This window comes from Lasioglossum baleicum, chromosome 7 (assembly GCF_051020765.1).
Source record: "Lasioglossum baleicum chromosome 7, iyLasBale1, whole genome shotgun sequence".
Classification (NCBI taxonomy): Eukaryota; Metazoa; Arthropoda; class Insecta; order Hymenoptera; family Halictidae; genus Lasioglossum; species Lasioglossum baleicum.
In genome coordinates this window covers 3,680,527-3,696,304 of record NC_134935.1, presented here as the reverse complement: position 1 = coordinate 3,696,304, position 15,778 = coordinate 3,680,527, and the positions used below count along the sequence as shown (strand labels likewise).

At 35.1% G+C, this 15,778-nt stretch overlaps 1 protein-coding gene across 11 annotated transcripts in view; it reads right to left on the bottom strand.

Moving 5' to 3' along the window:
- Window positions 1-15,778, bottom strand: part of Aldh-iii (Aldehyde dehydrogenase type III) — a 43,271-nt gene that overhangs the window by 11,194 nt on the left and 16,299 nt on the right. For 4 of the 11 annotated variants that reach the window (XM_076427741.1, XM_076427738.1, XM_076427740.1 and 1 more), the window contains exons 3-5: window positions 1,410-1,447; window positions 1,184-1,327; window positions 1,008-1,103 (exon numbers count right to left, since the gene is read on the bottom strand). In XM_076427741.1, the coding sequence (XP_076283856.1) occupies window positions 1,008-1,103; window positions 1,184-1,327; window positions 1,410-1,447 (278 nt within the window). Of the gene's footprint in view, window positions 1-1,007; window positions 1,104-1,183; window positions 1,328-1,409; window positions 1,448-1,729; window positions 1,885-1,911; window positions 2,237-2,266; window positions 2,310-2,332; window positions 2,614-2,938; window positions 3,090-3,117; window positions 3,240-15,778 lie in introns of those variants that run through there. The other 7 variants (XM_076427742.1, XM_076427743.1, XM_076427747.1 and 4 more) reach the window with 7 other exon arrangements.

The window sequence follows — 15,778 nt, the reverse complement described above, 5'->3', positions numbered from 1 at the left end:
TGACCTTCACATTTCTGACGCGACTCCACCTAGCAACAAAAGATTAATGCCACACTATGGTCCCTGTTGTCTAATGCAACTTTTATTTCGAAAACTTTTCTACTACAGTACACTGCCCAAAATTACCATCAAGCCACCTGATTTTTTGGTGAAATCTTATAAATATGTCATAGTAATGAGAAGCTGATGCACGATAGCATTTTAGGATTAATAAAAGAAACCATTTACATGATTAAATTCATAGATATATTATTTATTTACAGAAAAACGTGGTTAGTTTAACAAAAAACGAACTGCGAAATTTCCATTCGGATAACAAGCATACCCTATTTACGTAAAAATGAATAACAAGTGAATTCTGTTTTGTGTACATTATCTGTCGAAATCAGATACCGTAATTCGTGCTTATCTCTCGGTATGTGAAACACAAGGAGTGGTTAGACAACAAAAATATGAGGATTTTGACATGGCCAACTTGTTCGACAGATTTAAAGCCAATTAAGAATCTTTGGGGAATACTTGCAAGAAAACTATGTGGCAATTGTAAACAGTACAACTCTGTTTCCGAGTTACGTATTACGGTGAATGAAGACATCTATCGAAGCAGAAACTCTTTGTACTTTGATCTCATCAATGCCTAATCGAATTTTCGACGTTATTCGAAGAAATAGCAATTATACTAATAGTATTAATTTGTAATTATAGAAGAAACTTTCGATAATCTTGATGTTATCTACGTAACAAACGTGTCGCTTTATGGAAATTTCGCAGTTCGTATTTTGTTAAAGTATATAACTTTACGTTTTTCTGTAAATAAATAAATATCTATAAATTTAATCGTGTAAATGGTTTCTTTTATTAATCCTAAAATGCTATCGTGCATCAGCTTCTCATTACTATGACATAATTATAAGATTTCACCAAAAAATCGGGTGGCCTTATGGTAATTTCGGGCAGTGTATACAATAATTAGTACCTCACCCTTTATATTGGTATAGCGATTGTACCTTCTCTTTAGCTGCCCATTCTTTAATATTCATAAGTAGTGTTTTAACTTCTCCTTGGGCGATGAGCAATTCCAAAGCAATGGTCTCAAATTTACACTGAACATGAAAGAAGAAATTAACATATGCATACAACATGAAAAACAGTGCTTACAACATACATATAATTTCATACTTACTCTACGTAAGTCAGATGCAAGTGCAGATACTATATCAGGTTTGCATTCTTCTAGCATAAGTTCTATCTGTTTTAATTGCTTTATTCTCCATTCTAATGGCTTTGTTTTGCCACTAAGGAATGAGTTCCTTGATCTCTCGACAAGCTGAAGAAAGAGATAATTTCATGGATATTAGATGTTTCCTATTGATGGTCCAACGTACAATAAAAAATGTTAGTGTACTTACAGCTGCATAGTCTTTGGCCATTTTACCATTAGGTTGTGCTACGGAAGAAAAACATTCATGAATACGTTTATCATTTTATACAATATCCATTGTTATGTCCGATCGGGTGAACAATAAAGTAATGGCCACACATAAAATGTGAATAACTACGATAAAAAATTTATTCCATTCTAAAGTGGCTCGAAAAAAGCTTGTCATGTTTAAACAACAATAATACTCATGCATATTAAGAAGGTTGGGGTTGCAAAGTTTATTGCGAACAAATGAAATGATAAAAGCGGAATGTATAAGTAATTCTTTTATTGCAATTTTAAATTTACCTATATGATTTTAATTGGCATTTAAATTGATTGAATCACAATTTATAATTCAGTTCGGTGTAAGATTTTTCTAACATAGATTTTCGTATTTACGAAAACAGACATTGTTATTGTTCATTAATAATACATCGTCGAACACTATAAATCGGAAAAATATGAAACTCTCTATTATGAACACACACCTATTTATCATTGCTGGAGATGACATATACTTATAAGGTGTCCTAAAGATTGAGTTCTACTTTTTGATAAAAGTTCCACTCTTATCTTGTATTTAGTTTGACAAGAAAGTATTCATACGTTATTAAATGTTTCTTTAGAGAGAGAGAGAGAGAGTATATTTCATATACTAAATTAATCATATAATACTATTTCATACAAATAATTTTTTATTTCGCTGATACAATGTTCTAGATCGAGTGTTAGATAAGAAACATGTGTTTGAATACTTTCTCGTTTCACGTAGTATATACATATTTATATATTTCTGAATCGAGTATTTCAAAAATTATGTTTAGACATATATGTTTTGTCTACTTGTGTGTTTTCCTGTTACCAGCGTTTTTCTTTCTGCACGTAATGTCGTATTCAAGGTTCACATACCGAGAGATGAGCACGAATTACGGTATCTATATATTTTCGACAGATAATGTACACAAAACAGAATTCATTTGTTATTCATTTTTACGTAAATAAGGTATGCTTGTTATCCGAATTCGACTATATACTATAAATATACATATTTATATGCCTTTCAGCAAGTATTTTTCAAATTTCCTAATCGCTGTGTAATTATGTATTACGACATTAAATCCACAATTGCTCGAATGAAATCACCATCGAATTTACTTGACATTGTATAGCCGTTTGTAGTCAATATATGAATCATCCAGACAAAAGGTTAAATATATATATATATATATATCTTAATCCAGATTCCAGATGAATGTCACTTTGAAAATTTTTAATTAAATTTACGTGACAATGTGTGCGTTAACAAGATCGTATTTACAATTACGAAGATATTCTTTCGAAGCTAGACTTTAATTTGAATTGAATTTCTTCCAGTTGAAGTATGCATAATGCTATAAAATTGTGGAAATTTAAATGGCTGTAGTTCTTGAATATAAAAAAAGGATCACAATGCATGTGTAACTACTTAATAACAATTGTTTTCATAGTGAACAATAGTGTTTAAATTATTAATACCTTTTACGATTCTTCTCCATTGAATTGAAAGCAATTACTATTTTCACGTTATAATTCAGGCGTGTTTTTTTTAATGAATCGTCATTGAACAAATTAGAAATGATCGGAATGGATTGTTAATGATTTCTATCGATGACAGTCTGTATTTCTTTATGTTTTAAGATGGTATAAGTACATACGGATACTTCGTACTCCAAGGGCTGTTGAAAAAAGACTGAAAACGCATACTTGTCATACAGAAATCTTGTAAACTCGTATTATTCTACATATCGCTCGGCCGATAAGGCAGGCACGATACCAATTCATGATGTTTCATTCGGATGTCAGCACTGTGCGCATTTTCAGGTTAGTAACCGACTTTGTCAACGATGATGTCCTCTCTCATTCCAAGTGCAAAGTGTTAAATTTTGATTATCTTTTCTACTGGAATGAGATACGAATAGAAATGGAATTCCTTTGCTACTTAATAGTAGTGCAATAAATGAAGTAAGTAGTGATAGTAAATGTGCTTTGAGATTTTGTTATTATACAACATACTGCGCTTTTTATACTCTGACGTTTGCTGTAAATGTGTTCGCATGTTCGCATAATAATGACTCCCTTATTAATGAATAGCATTATGTAATATCAAAGACTCGTGTCTAATGAAAAACACTTAGATTCAACATTTAGATCACGATCAAGAGTGTGTACCAAGTAAGTTTGGACTGATGATGCATTCTCTTCTATCTTCAACAACAAGCGAGTTATTCAGGTGACCTATTTTAAGGGGTAACGCCACTCCAGAATTTTAAAAAAATCGATTTTTTTTGCTTAAATGATGCTTTATTATGTGAAGAATGTGGAAAAAAAGTTTTAAGAGGGGGTGTTACGGATAGAAATACATTTATAATTTTCTCAACGGTGGACTCATGTATACGAGAGTATCACGAAATATGAAGTGTGATAAATTTGTAAGGGATTAGTGGAGAAAAGCTACTGCTGGTCGATTGGTACGAAATCATGTATAATGCGTAGGAGATGCACCTGAATCTCGTCGACACTGGCGACTGCGCGAAAGCGTTTGTTGCATTCCAAGCCGATAGCGTGTAAAGGTAGACACAATGTGTCTACCTTAGGCCGCAAAAAACCTCGATTTGGTGAATATCTCACATGAAGGTTACTAGCGAGCACGGGGAAACCGAAAGGTGGATCCGGGGCCGCCAGGCTACAAAGAGCCGCGAGGTTCAGGAAGACAAAAGGAAAAGAAATAAAATTGTGAACATAAAGCAATAACCGTCTAGCGAAAGTCATTACGCATGTGGTGGCATGGAAGGACGAGCCTAGGAATTTGTATACCTGGGACGGCGGTTAAAGTAAACAATAACAAGCGAATGCTCGAGCCCTTCTCCACGAATCTCAGGTAGTTGATAAGAGTGGGGAACAATATAAATGTCGAGGGAGCGAACAATTATGTCAGTCTGTTCGTATTCATTGAACAAAATAAAATTTCTTCAATCAACATTTCTAGTTTGTTATTTAAAAATACCAAAACGCAATTGACGGGTGATAAACGTAGTTTGTGTCTAAATAGGGGGAAAAATGGGGAACACGATTTTTTATGGTGCAGGCATCGCTGATTAAAGGTATACACCAGTGGCGCACCCAGGATGTAATCTTGGGGGGGGCCGAGTTGAACCCAGCCCTAGGTTTTGCGTGATGACCTTTTTTTTAAGCCAAAATATCTATCATCGGTACCCAGGGCTATTCCGCGAGTCCGCGATTTTAATTTTGGAAGCTGAACATTTTTTTCTTGGTGGGGGACTTGGCCCCCTGGCTCCCCCCCTGGGTGCGCCACTGGTATACACAAACTTCTTATGCCGAATGGCAACCAAAACTTTAAATGCGTTTTTCCCGAAACCACATTTCTTGAACTGGCCGGAAACAGAACTCAAAAAGTTTTCAACCAATCGACATGAAATTTTGTGCAGAGGTTAAAAATAGCTTAACTCGGGGAACATCGTAGAGGTTTTTTGATCAATTAACAACTCTTCTTTTTGTGAACACTTTAATGCATTCGTCATTTTCTTAATACTTTTCTTTAAATGTTCACTAAATTAACAATTATCAATATTTTTTAATTTCCCCCTACGATGTTCCCTAGATTTTGGTATATAATATCAGAAAATCTTCGATGTTTTCTTCTAGGACTATCCGTTATTAAAAAACCTTTTCGGCCATGTAACCCTCCGAAAAAAGGTGTTGTTGTTTGCCCAGCACCTACAGCCACCATTCACAAAGCCAAATTCACAAACCTTAATGGAAATATACACAATGGAACTATTTTGTTCTTGATTCTGTACCTTGTATGGTTTTTATTTTAAAAATTCCCGAAAATCATTTTTTTTCCGATCCCTAGAGTGGCGTTACCCCTTAAATGCTTCACTCTGTATTGCCCTGTATATTAGAGATCCTAGCTACTACCTGATCCTTTACCGATCTGTTCTTTTAGAGATCCCTATTTCACGTGTATGTAAATAGTAAATACACATATAGGAATCGGTGTCGGATCAGGTAGTACAGTAAAGTCTCAATCTAATTGTAAGCGCGACGGAGGTGACCATTCTAATTGTAAGTCAGTTTGTGTTTGTGTACCCCTTTCACCGCCGAGCAGTGTAAACATGCCGTGTAATCCGATATCGGGTCGGGTGTATCGGTGTGAATCACTAGTAATCCAATTACAAAACTTCTTTATTTTTCATTATTTTGTTATGGGACTCTGACCAACTTATTTGTGTCATTTTTCTGATTAAAATCACACTAAACACGATGTAATTTCATCTGTATTTAGTAATTTAATTGACGGTATGGAATAACTTTAGGACATACAGTCGCTGCACAAAGTATTCGCACACATTAAAAAAACGAATTGATTTTTCAAAATTGGACCCAGCAGCTTGAGTTTTTTTCAGACGTTAGAAGGATTAGTTTACTAGCTAATGTGTAAATAATTTTTTTAAACATTGTTATTGGTCGCAATATTAGTCACGATTTTTAAATTTGTTATCTGTACCTGTAATGAAAATTTAGTAGGCGCCGTTGGTAGGTCTAATTGTAAGTAAGTTATACATATACTTGTACACAAAGTTTCATCGAAATCGATCAACGATGTTACGAAATATAATTGATTGAAAATAGCAAAAATCGTAAGAATCTGCGATTTAAATGAATCGCAAACCGTAAATTCAAAGATTTTTACATCCTACAATGCCCATAGCTTGTTTATCTGTCAACCAATTTCAATGAAACTTTTTTCATATATATAACTTAATATATAAATTTTATATAAATTTTCATTACGGTTACAGATAAAAAATTTAAAAATTGTGGTCTTCACTGTTCCCTTCGTAATTGCGACCAATAACAATGACAAAAAAAATTATTTACACATTAGCTAGTAAACTAACCCTTATAGCGTCTCAAAAATACTCAAGCTGCTGAGTCCAATTTTGACAAATTTATTAACGAATAAAAGGTGTACGAATACTTTGTACACCGACTGTAGAAGAGAATAGCGAGCGAAGAAGAAAAGAAACAGCGACCGCGATGGTTGGCAAAAATGAAAAACTTACTGTATTGTTTAAAACACAAATGCGATGCTAACTTTTTTATTTTCAGTTTTCCTCTTATATGTATATGATAAATTTAAAATTATGCTTTACATGTACAGTAAATATGGGTCAAATGATATCTCGTTTGGTGTCATTTCAATCAGAAAAATGTCGCAAATATATTGGCAAAATTTCATTAAAAATAAGTAAAAAATAAAATGTATCATTATATGGCACTAGTATTGTCTCACCGATACGCTATTTTTCTACGCTACTTTTTAGATGCTGTCCTTTTCTAAGTTCGGCGCGGTCGAATATCCCCTCACTATCAGAGTTGGGCAGTAATTAATTACATGAGTATTTAATTACATCTTCAATTACATGTGCAAAAGTGGACTATAATTGCAATAAGAAAACGGTTAAGTGGTCCAAAAGATAAAAATTAGTGGTTTAAAAGAACAATTACACTGAAGTAATTGTTAGACTCAATTACAATTACTGTAATCGTGTTAAGTAATTGCAATTACTCCTTTCACAATTACTGTAATTGTAATTGTGGTCCGCAATTACGATTACTGGTTGAGCCAAAGTAATTGCAATTACCAATTACAGTTACATGTAATTGTAATTTTATTTCTACAATTTCAAGTAATTGTAATTGCTAGTTGCAATTACCTAACGCCAAAATGGCACTAAAAAAAGTAATCAGATACCTACTCAATGGAAATGTCTAAAAAAAAGGAACAAACAAAAAGTATATGTTATACATATATTATCCGACTCCAACTTTGAAATGAGGGTCATTTTGAAAAGTAATGGTAATCGTTTTTTGGAAATATCAAATAATTAGCTACAAACAAATATTTAATGAATAATAAATATTTCCTAACATATGCTTTTTGTTTGTTCTTTTTAGACATTTCCATTGAGTAGGATCTAATTCACTGTCCAACAGCCAAAAAGTATTTCGATTCCCACTATGCGATTCCCGCTATAAAACTTATAGAGTTTTCCGCACTGATTCCGAATCTGTTTTTAATTTTTTTCCTATACGTCCAGTTTTTGAGAAAATGGAGTTTAAAAAAAGACATATTTTTCAACTTTAAACAAATATTGTGATGTTATTATAAAAGATATTGAATTGTTCTTTACAGCAAAAGATTCTGTAGACTTTCCCGAATACAGTGTGCGACGTTGTCCCTTTTTCGCCGACGAAAAACGGTCAACCCCGGGATTTTATAGGCGCTGAGACCGGGCCGTGCGCGGCCGCGCAGACACGGTCCTCCCGGTGCAAAGGCGATTTTCCGAGGAGGCTCGAATGAACGACGCGATACCAGTTCGGGCGCCAGGTATTAGAAAATACCACACGAAACACGATAAAGTCCTCGTGCTCGGCGAAGCCGAGCTCGAGAGTCGAGTCTCCGCGAAACGCGGCGTGAAACAATGACGCGAACGGCCAGATGGTTCGAACACAGGAGGTAACGGGGACAGCCCTCACGGCAGGACGGATCTCGCAGGTCAAGAATCAACTAGTCAAGCAAAATATCTTCGCCCGACATGAGTTTCCGCCAGTGGCGCTCGGGACGGGATACGGAGCGGCGAACGATCGTTCTGGTGGTGAGCGCCACTGGCGGAAACTCATGTCGGGCGAAGATATTTTGCTTTCTGGTTCGAAAAAAACGTCGACCATGCAAACTTCAAAGGGGGGTTTCTCAAGATAAAAGTCTGCTCTTTCGCGTGGTATAGTTCAATTTTCCGCTGGACCCTTATTTTTTGAGATAAATTCGAAAATATCCGCAAAAAGTGGTGCAAATCATATCATCAAATGGTCTTTAATCATTGTTTAAACATGTTTAAACAATCATAATGTATTAATATTGGATATCACTGTATTCGGGAAAGTCTACAGAATCTTTTGCTGTAAAGAACAATTCAATATCTTTTATAATAACATCACAATATTTGTTTAAAGTTGAAAAATATGTCTTTTTTAACTTCCCGATTTTATAGGGAAGTTATTGTAATGACCCCGAAAATCGAAAATCGATTTTTTAGCAGATCTTCGCGTTTCATGGTCTCTCATTGGAGTCATTTTAGACTATTTTTATCAAAATGTTCGTATGTGTGCGTATGTCTGTTTCTATGGTATCAAATTTTTCGCTAACGTTTTCTGAAAAAGTAACAACGCGATCAGAATGATGAATGATGCAATCGATGTGCCCCGTCGTAACTTAGAGCTGATTAGATTTTGGTCCATTTTGGTCCAGTAGTTTTTTTAGTTTTATTTTTTTCGAAAGAAGTTCATTCAACAATGCAATTTATACGAGAGAACGGAAAGTTTCCACCGAAGAAACAAACGTAATTACACAAAAAATTTTTTTTTTCATTTTTTCAAAATTAAAAAAAAATTTTTTTAATTAAAAAAAAATTTTTTTTTGTACCTTATGCTAATGTTTCCGCTTACAATAATCGAAAGTTATCCCAATGCAAGAGTGAGTTAATCATCTCTACTCCCAAGAATACATTTTCAAAGAATATCGATGAAAGTACAAAAAAAAATTTATATTACAATCTTTAAAAAAAACAATTAGTTCAAAACGAATTATTAACTGAGATTAAATTGAAAATTAATATAAACTAAATGATAATTATTAATAACATTGATGTTGATCGCAACTGTTAAAAAGTTGAAATTTGTTGGACAGTGTTACTTTTCGCTTAATAACCACAGCAGTTGAAGAAGCGACGTAAAGCAATAAATCAAAAAATGGTATCTAATTACTTTTTTTAGAGCCATTTTGGCGTTAAGTAATTGCGGACCACAATTACAATTACAGTGATTCGTCAAGCAATTGCAATTACCAATTGTAATTGCATGTATTTGTAATTTTATTTCTGCAATTTCAAATTACAATAATTGATAAGTAATTGTAATTGTAATTGAAATTACATTTTGCCCAACTCTGCTTACTATCTATGTCACAGCACGGAACCGAGAATCGGCTTAAATTGGGACTTCACTGTAGCAGCAAAGATCTTGACTATTTGTCCAACTTCTGGCGAGCGTAGCAGGTAGTCGCCACAAGTTGTTAACAAGCAGACAGCAGAAACACTGTTACAACACTGACGTGAAATGATTCGTACCATTAACGTTATCACGCAACGTCGGCGATGACTCCACGTGAATTATCACTGGCTTTCCTTTATTCGTCATCGTTTAATGATATTAATATTACTTGAAAACGTGTAGTCGAGGAGAAATTTCAATATTATTACTTCGAAACCCCTAAAAATTGTATGCACATATGAAAGCATCTCTACTACACGGTTATTATTATTAATCTAACACCGTCAAAATGTGTGTGTGAGTATACAGGGTGAGTCACCTAAGCCAAGCCAGCAAAATAACTTCTACATTTTTTGAGATAGAAAGAAATGCTTCAGACAAAACCAGCGCGGAGCCCGTAGCAAATGTTATCACGAAGCCCTAGGCTTTGTATCAGGGCCGCTTGCGTGCAAATGTAGCCCACCTTTTTAAACAGACACAATGAATGACCTTTTTTTTTATTAACTTCCCGATTTTATAGGGCCGAAAATCGAAAATCGATTTTTTAGCAGATCTTCACGTTTCATGGTCTCTCATTGGAGTCATTTTAGACTATTTTCAGCAAAATGTTCGTATGTGTGTGTATGTGTGTGTGCGTATGGCCGTTTCTATGTAATCAAATTTTTCGTTAACGTTTTCAGAAAAAGTAACAACGCGATCAGGATGATGAATGATGCAATCGATGTGCCCCGCTGTAACTTAGAGCTGATTAGATTTTGGTCCATTTTGGTCAAGTAGTTTTTTAGTTTTTTTAGTTTTTTTCGAAAGAAGTTCATTCAACAATGCAATTTATACGAGAGAACGGAAAGTTTCCACCGAAGAAACAAACGTAATTATACAAAAAATTTTTTTTTCAATTTAAAAAAAAAAAAAATTTTTTTGTGTCTTACGACGAATTTTACGCTTACAATAATCGAAAATTATCCCAATGCAAGAGTGAGTTAATCATCTCTACTGCCGAGAATACATTTTCGAAGAATATCGATGAAAGTACAAAAAAAATGTATATTACAATCTTTAAAAACACAATCAGTTCAAAACGAATTATTAACTGAGATTAAATTGAAAATTAATATAAACTATATGATAATTATTAATAACATTGATGTTGAAAACGGATTGGTTAATGGAGCACACATGCGGAATATTAAAATTTATTACTTTTCAAGAAAATACTAAAATTCCGTCTATATTGTGGTTAGATTTTCAATTGGCCAGAGTAGGAGTGAAAGTAAGAACTCGTTATCGTGATTATATGAAAAATGCAAATATTCATCAAAATTTAACACCAATAATAAAAATATCGAATCAAGTAAATATGTCGAGTGAGGAAAAATATCAACTCACACGTAGTCAATTTCCAGTGGTTCCTGCTGAAGCGATTACGATTCATAAAAGTCAGGGACAAACATACGAGAAAGTATGTTTGAATTTTAAAACATCAGAAAAATGAACTTTACAAATGTTGTATGTAGAACTGAGCAGAGTTTCAAAATTGAGCGCAGTTTATATATTTTGGGACAATTTAAATTAACAGTTTCGAAAAAAACCAAGATCAATACTGCAAACCCGGATAATGAGGAGTTGTATCGTTTGCGAAAAACTAATTAAGACAATTTATTTTGCAACATTAGTATGCTATAACAAGGAACCAAGCGAGCAACGAGCAATATAGCAAACATTTTGATAAGTAGAAAACTATTGAATTTCCCTGAAAACGTATAATCTTATTAAAACGTACTAAAAATAATGATAATAAGAAATAAAAAACATTAATAGCTACAGGCTCTATTAGCTAGGCGTACCACTAACCCTCTCGCAAGAGCAGTCCTACTCGCGAGCGAGCAACAATAACCTTCTAGTTTAGCAAAAATATTGTTCATATTTCGGCGCCTCTTTGATGAAGCGCCCCGTGTGCGGGTCCCCTTTTTGTATGGAGCGGGGCCCCCAGAAGCGCGGGGTCCGTAGCATTTGCTACTTCTGCTACGGGGCTTAACCCAGCCCTGAAGTGGAGGTGCTTAGGAGATTAGAAGGTCAACTTAGTTTTTTTAAATTGAACCACATATTTTTGAACTCCTACGATTGTAGTCGTTTTCGATACAATTTCAACGATATATGTAGTCATTCAAGGTCGTAAACTTTAAAATTGATGAGAAACAGAAATTTATCGAAACTACTTATGAAATGGAATATTTTCAGCATTTATTAATGAAATAAAACTGTTTCAATGCAAAATGTAAACAAAGTGCTTAAAACCAAAACCATTTACTACAACAGATGCTCAAAGTGATGACCAGCTACAGCTAGACAGCGTCTAAAGCGTTCGGCCACAGATTGCATTACGCAGTAAAGTGTGTGGCGATTAATATCAGCACAGGCTCTTCGTATCCGTTTCTGAATGTCTTCTTTCGTAGTGGGTGCTGCACGATGAACATCTTCTTTTAACTTTCCTCATAAAAAAATCCAATGGCGTTAGGTCTGGTGATCGCGGTGGCCATTTTCGATGTCCAGATCGTCCAATCCAACGATTTTTAAATGTATTGTTCAAAATATTAGTAACCCTCTGTGCAGAATGTGACGGGCAACCGTCGTGTTGGTACCACAGAAACTACCGCACGTTTAATGGAACATCTTCTAATAAGTTAGGTAGTACATATATAAAAAATTTTTGTATATTTTTTGATTTGAAGAGTCCCCTTGCCTTTCTGACTTCTAGTCATCAAAATCAAGTGCCATGACTTCTCAAACGGAAAGTACCCGTGAGTGTATGAAAATGTAAACAAACTTTGCCGGTAAACTTCTGTAACTTGAAACTAATGAAAATATTCCATTTCATAAGCATTTACGATAAATTTCTGTTTTTCCTCAATTTTAAAGTTTACCTTGAATGATCTTGAATGATTATATCGTTGACATTGTCTCGAAAAGGGCTACAATCGTAGGTATTCAAAAATATGTGGTTCCATTTAAAAAAATCTAAGTTGACCTTCTAATCTCATAAGCACCACCACTTGAAAAAAGGGTAATTATTTACAAAAGTACCACCCTCTCCGATTTTGATGAAATTTATATATGTTATAGATATGGACATTTTGAACAACTTTTTCCTTTTCCAATATAGGGGGGTCGCTTTTAGTTTTCGAGATATTTGCAAAAAACTATCGCGAATACTGTATTGAATTTTTCGCATTCCTGGACGCTCCGCTGCAACGTAGACCTGTTTAGGTGCGGCGTTTGTTTACATTTTGACGCTGTAGAGATAAGAGAGAAAACAGGGGGGGCGGAAAGGGCCAGCCTGACACCACACACACCCACAGAGTGTTTCTGAGCGGACAACCCGAAAAATCCATTTTATATTTATTTTTTTTTGGTTTTTAAGGTGAGCTTTCAGTTTTGAAACACTACTCCTATAAGTATTTCCGTATGCGTGATCGGGCCGGCCTGACGGCCGGCCCTCTCCGCCCCCCACCACCTAACCCTAACTAATTCTGATCGCATAATCTTTTCATTCTATATAGCCGTCATACAGAATTTGAACTAGTAATGGAAAAATCATGCGATCGGAATTAGTTAGGGTTAGGCAGTGGGGGCGGAGAGGGCCGGCCGTTAGGCCGGCCCAATCACGAATACGAATATTCAGGAGTAGTCTTTCAAAATTTTTTTTGCCTATCAATGTATGATCGTATGAATCTAGAGTATAATTTGGAAACAGTGGGTGCGTGTTAAGCACTGGGTGGGTGTGTGTGGTGTCAGGCTGGCCCTTTCCGCCCTCCCCTGTTTTCTCTCTTATCTCTACAGCGTCAAAATGTAAACAAACGCCGTACCGAAACAGTCTACGTTGCAGCGGAGCGTTCAGGAATACGAAAAATTCAATACAGTATTCGCGATAGTTTTTTGCAGATATCTCGAAAACTAAAAGCGACCCCCCTATATTGGAAAAGGAAAAAGTTTTTTAGAATGTGTTGCTGCATAACATATTTTCATCAAAATCGGAGAGGGTGGTACTTTTGTAAATAATTACCGAAAAAAGTTGTGCAGACCACGTAATGGGCCCCTAGAAACCAAATAACTTTCCTATAAACTGATCGAACCGTTGCGCCGAGAACATCTGAATATTATACAATTTCACTACCTTGCGATCGATATTTCAAACAACATTTACAAATAACTTTTGTTTGAAGCATTTCTTCCTATCTCAAAAAATGCAGAAGTTATTCAGGTGACTCACCCTGTATGCAAGTCCTTTGAAGTATTTAACAAACTACGACCGTAATAAAAGAAAGATGGAAGACGCATGTGCCATGGTTTAATATGTCAGTCAACAGCTACCCTACCGGCCATAAGTATTCGGACACTCAAAATTGCTGATATTTAAACTATTATAATTTCGTGAAAAAAGTCGTACAATAATTTAACGGGGCACATTTTAAAGCCTCTTCTATCAGAATTCCTCCTTAGTTTCTTATGATGTAGTAGGAGGGAGAATTTTCAAAATGTACAGGGTGTCCTGCTGAAATGAGATCAGCAGGATATCTCAGAAGACGTTGTCGTTGTATACCGGTATTACGATAAGGACTTAATACCGGTAAAATTTTTTATAACGGTATTACGAATATTACTTACCCCAGAACCGTCAAGAAGCACAGTCACTTACATTAGCTAATTATACACAATAGAAATATGTTCCTTCGTAAAACCCTCCGTGCGAAGGAACAAGCGCATTTTACCTACCCCTGTGATTTCTTAACACGTTCGACGCCACATCACCCATATCCAGTGTTGGACAAATTTTATTTTAAATAATAAATAAACGTGTGACTCTAATTGCAAATAATAACTAAACTTTTTATTTAAATAGAAGTAATTTAAATAATTCCAAAAGTGATCTATTTATTATTTCTTATTTACATATAAAAGATTATTTATTATTTGGATTTCTCTTATTTCTTGTATTTTGTATATGCAATGAACACGTGCGCGTTTTTTGGCTGCTATAGCAACCTTTTCAGGTATACCGCCAGTGGTCGGGCCCGTCCGGAGGGCCTAGCTGCAATGGGCGTGTCGCAGGCAGTAATTGAAATTGTGTTTGTAAACAACAATTATCATAGCTTTATTAATTTAAATAATTCATTTAGACTATTTGAATATCCAAATAACGAATAACTTGTTATTTAAATTTGTATTTAAATAAATTTATTTTTTGACCAACACTGCCCATATCTGGGTGACGTTTTTGTTGTAGTCTTTTTCATATTAGATCACGAACGATCACTTGACGTATCGCTGCGATTGTCGCTGGCACTTTGAACGGCACGAAAGACTACGAAGCTTTGGCTCTCATGTCTCGACGAGCTTTACACCATTGCGAGGGCTACACTTGATAATATGGAACGCGGTGCGTATTTTCTAGTAACCAGTTCTAGGGCTACGAGGTTTATCAGTATATGTATGCGTGTTCCATTAGCGTGAACCTCCATTGTTCAAGGACGGTGAAAAATATGTTGTTTCGCTCACGGAAAAATTTTCAAACGATTATTTATTGTCACCTGTAACTTCAAGCTTGATATACAGGGTGTTCGACTACATGTGGGAGAAAATTTAAGGGGTGGTCCTCCATGATAATGTAAGACGAAATTGAAGAATAAAACAATTGCGATTTCGACTTCGTTATTTAGTTATTAACAATTAAAAATCCGTCTAAAATGCGACTACGCGACCAACAACGACAGATGTATGTATTATTGTATATGTATATGCACTCCTTGGTTCTCATTTGGGGCCCCAGCGAGGTGAAAATGTTTAACAAATTGATGAACAGGAGTAACAAATTGATCGTTGCACGACATTGAACCTGCCTACTCGTTAAAATCCACAAGGGCATTTCTAATATCCGCCCTATGGAATTATTGAGCAGAAGGGATCAATGTCCTTTCACTCTTTAATTGGTCTCACGTAAGTAAATTACTTGAGACCACTATAAAGTGGTATCCATTGTGTCCATAAATATTGAATGGAATCCTCACAAGTGCAAGTATTCACAAAAATGCACATATGCAATATGCGTACCGGAATTGCGCACAACAGTTCACATTAATTTCACTGATATTTTATTTTTCGTTTGCGAAAGTCAAATTGACGTGCATC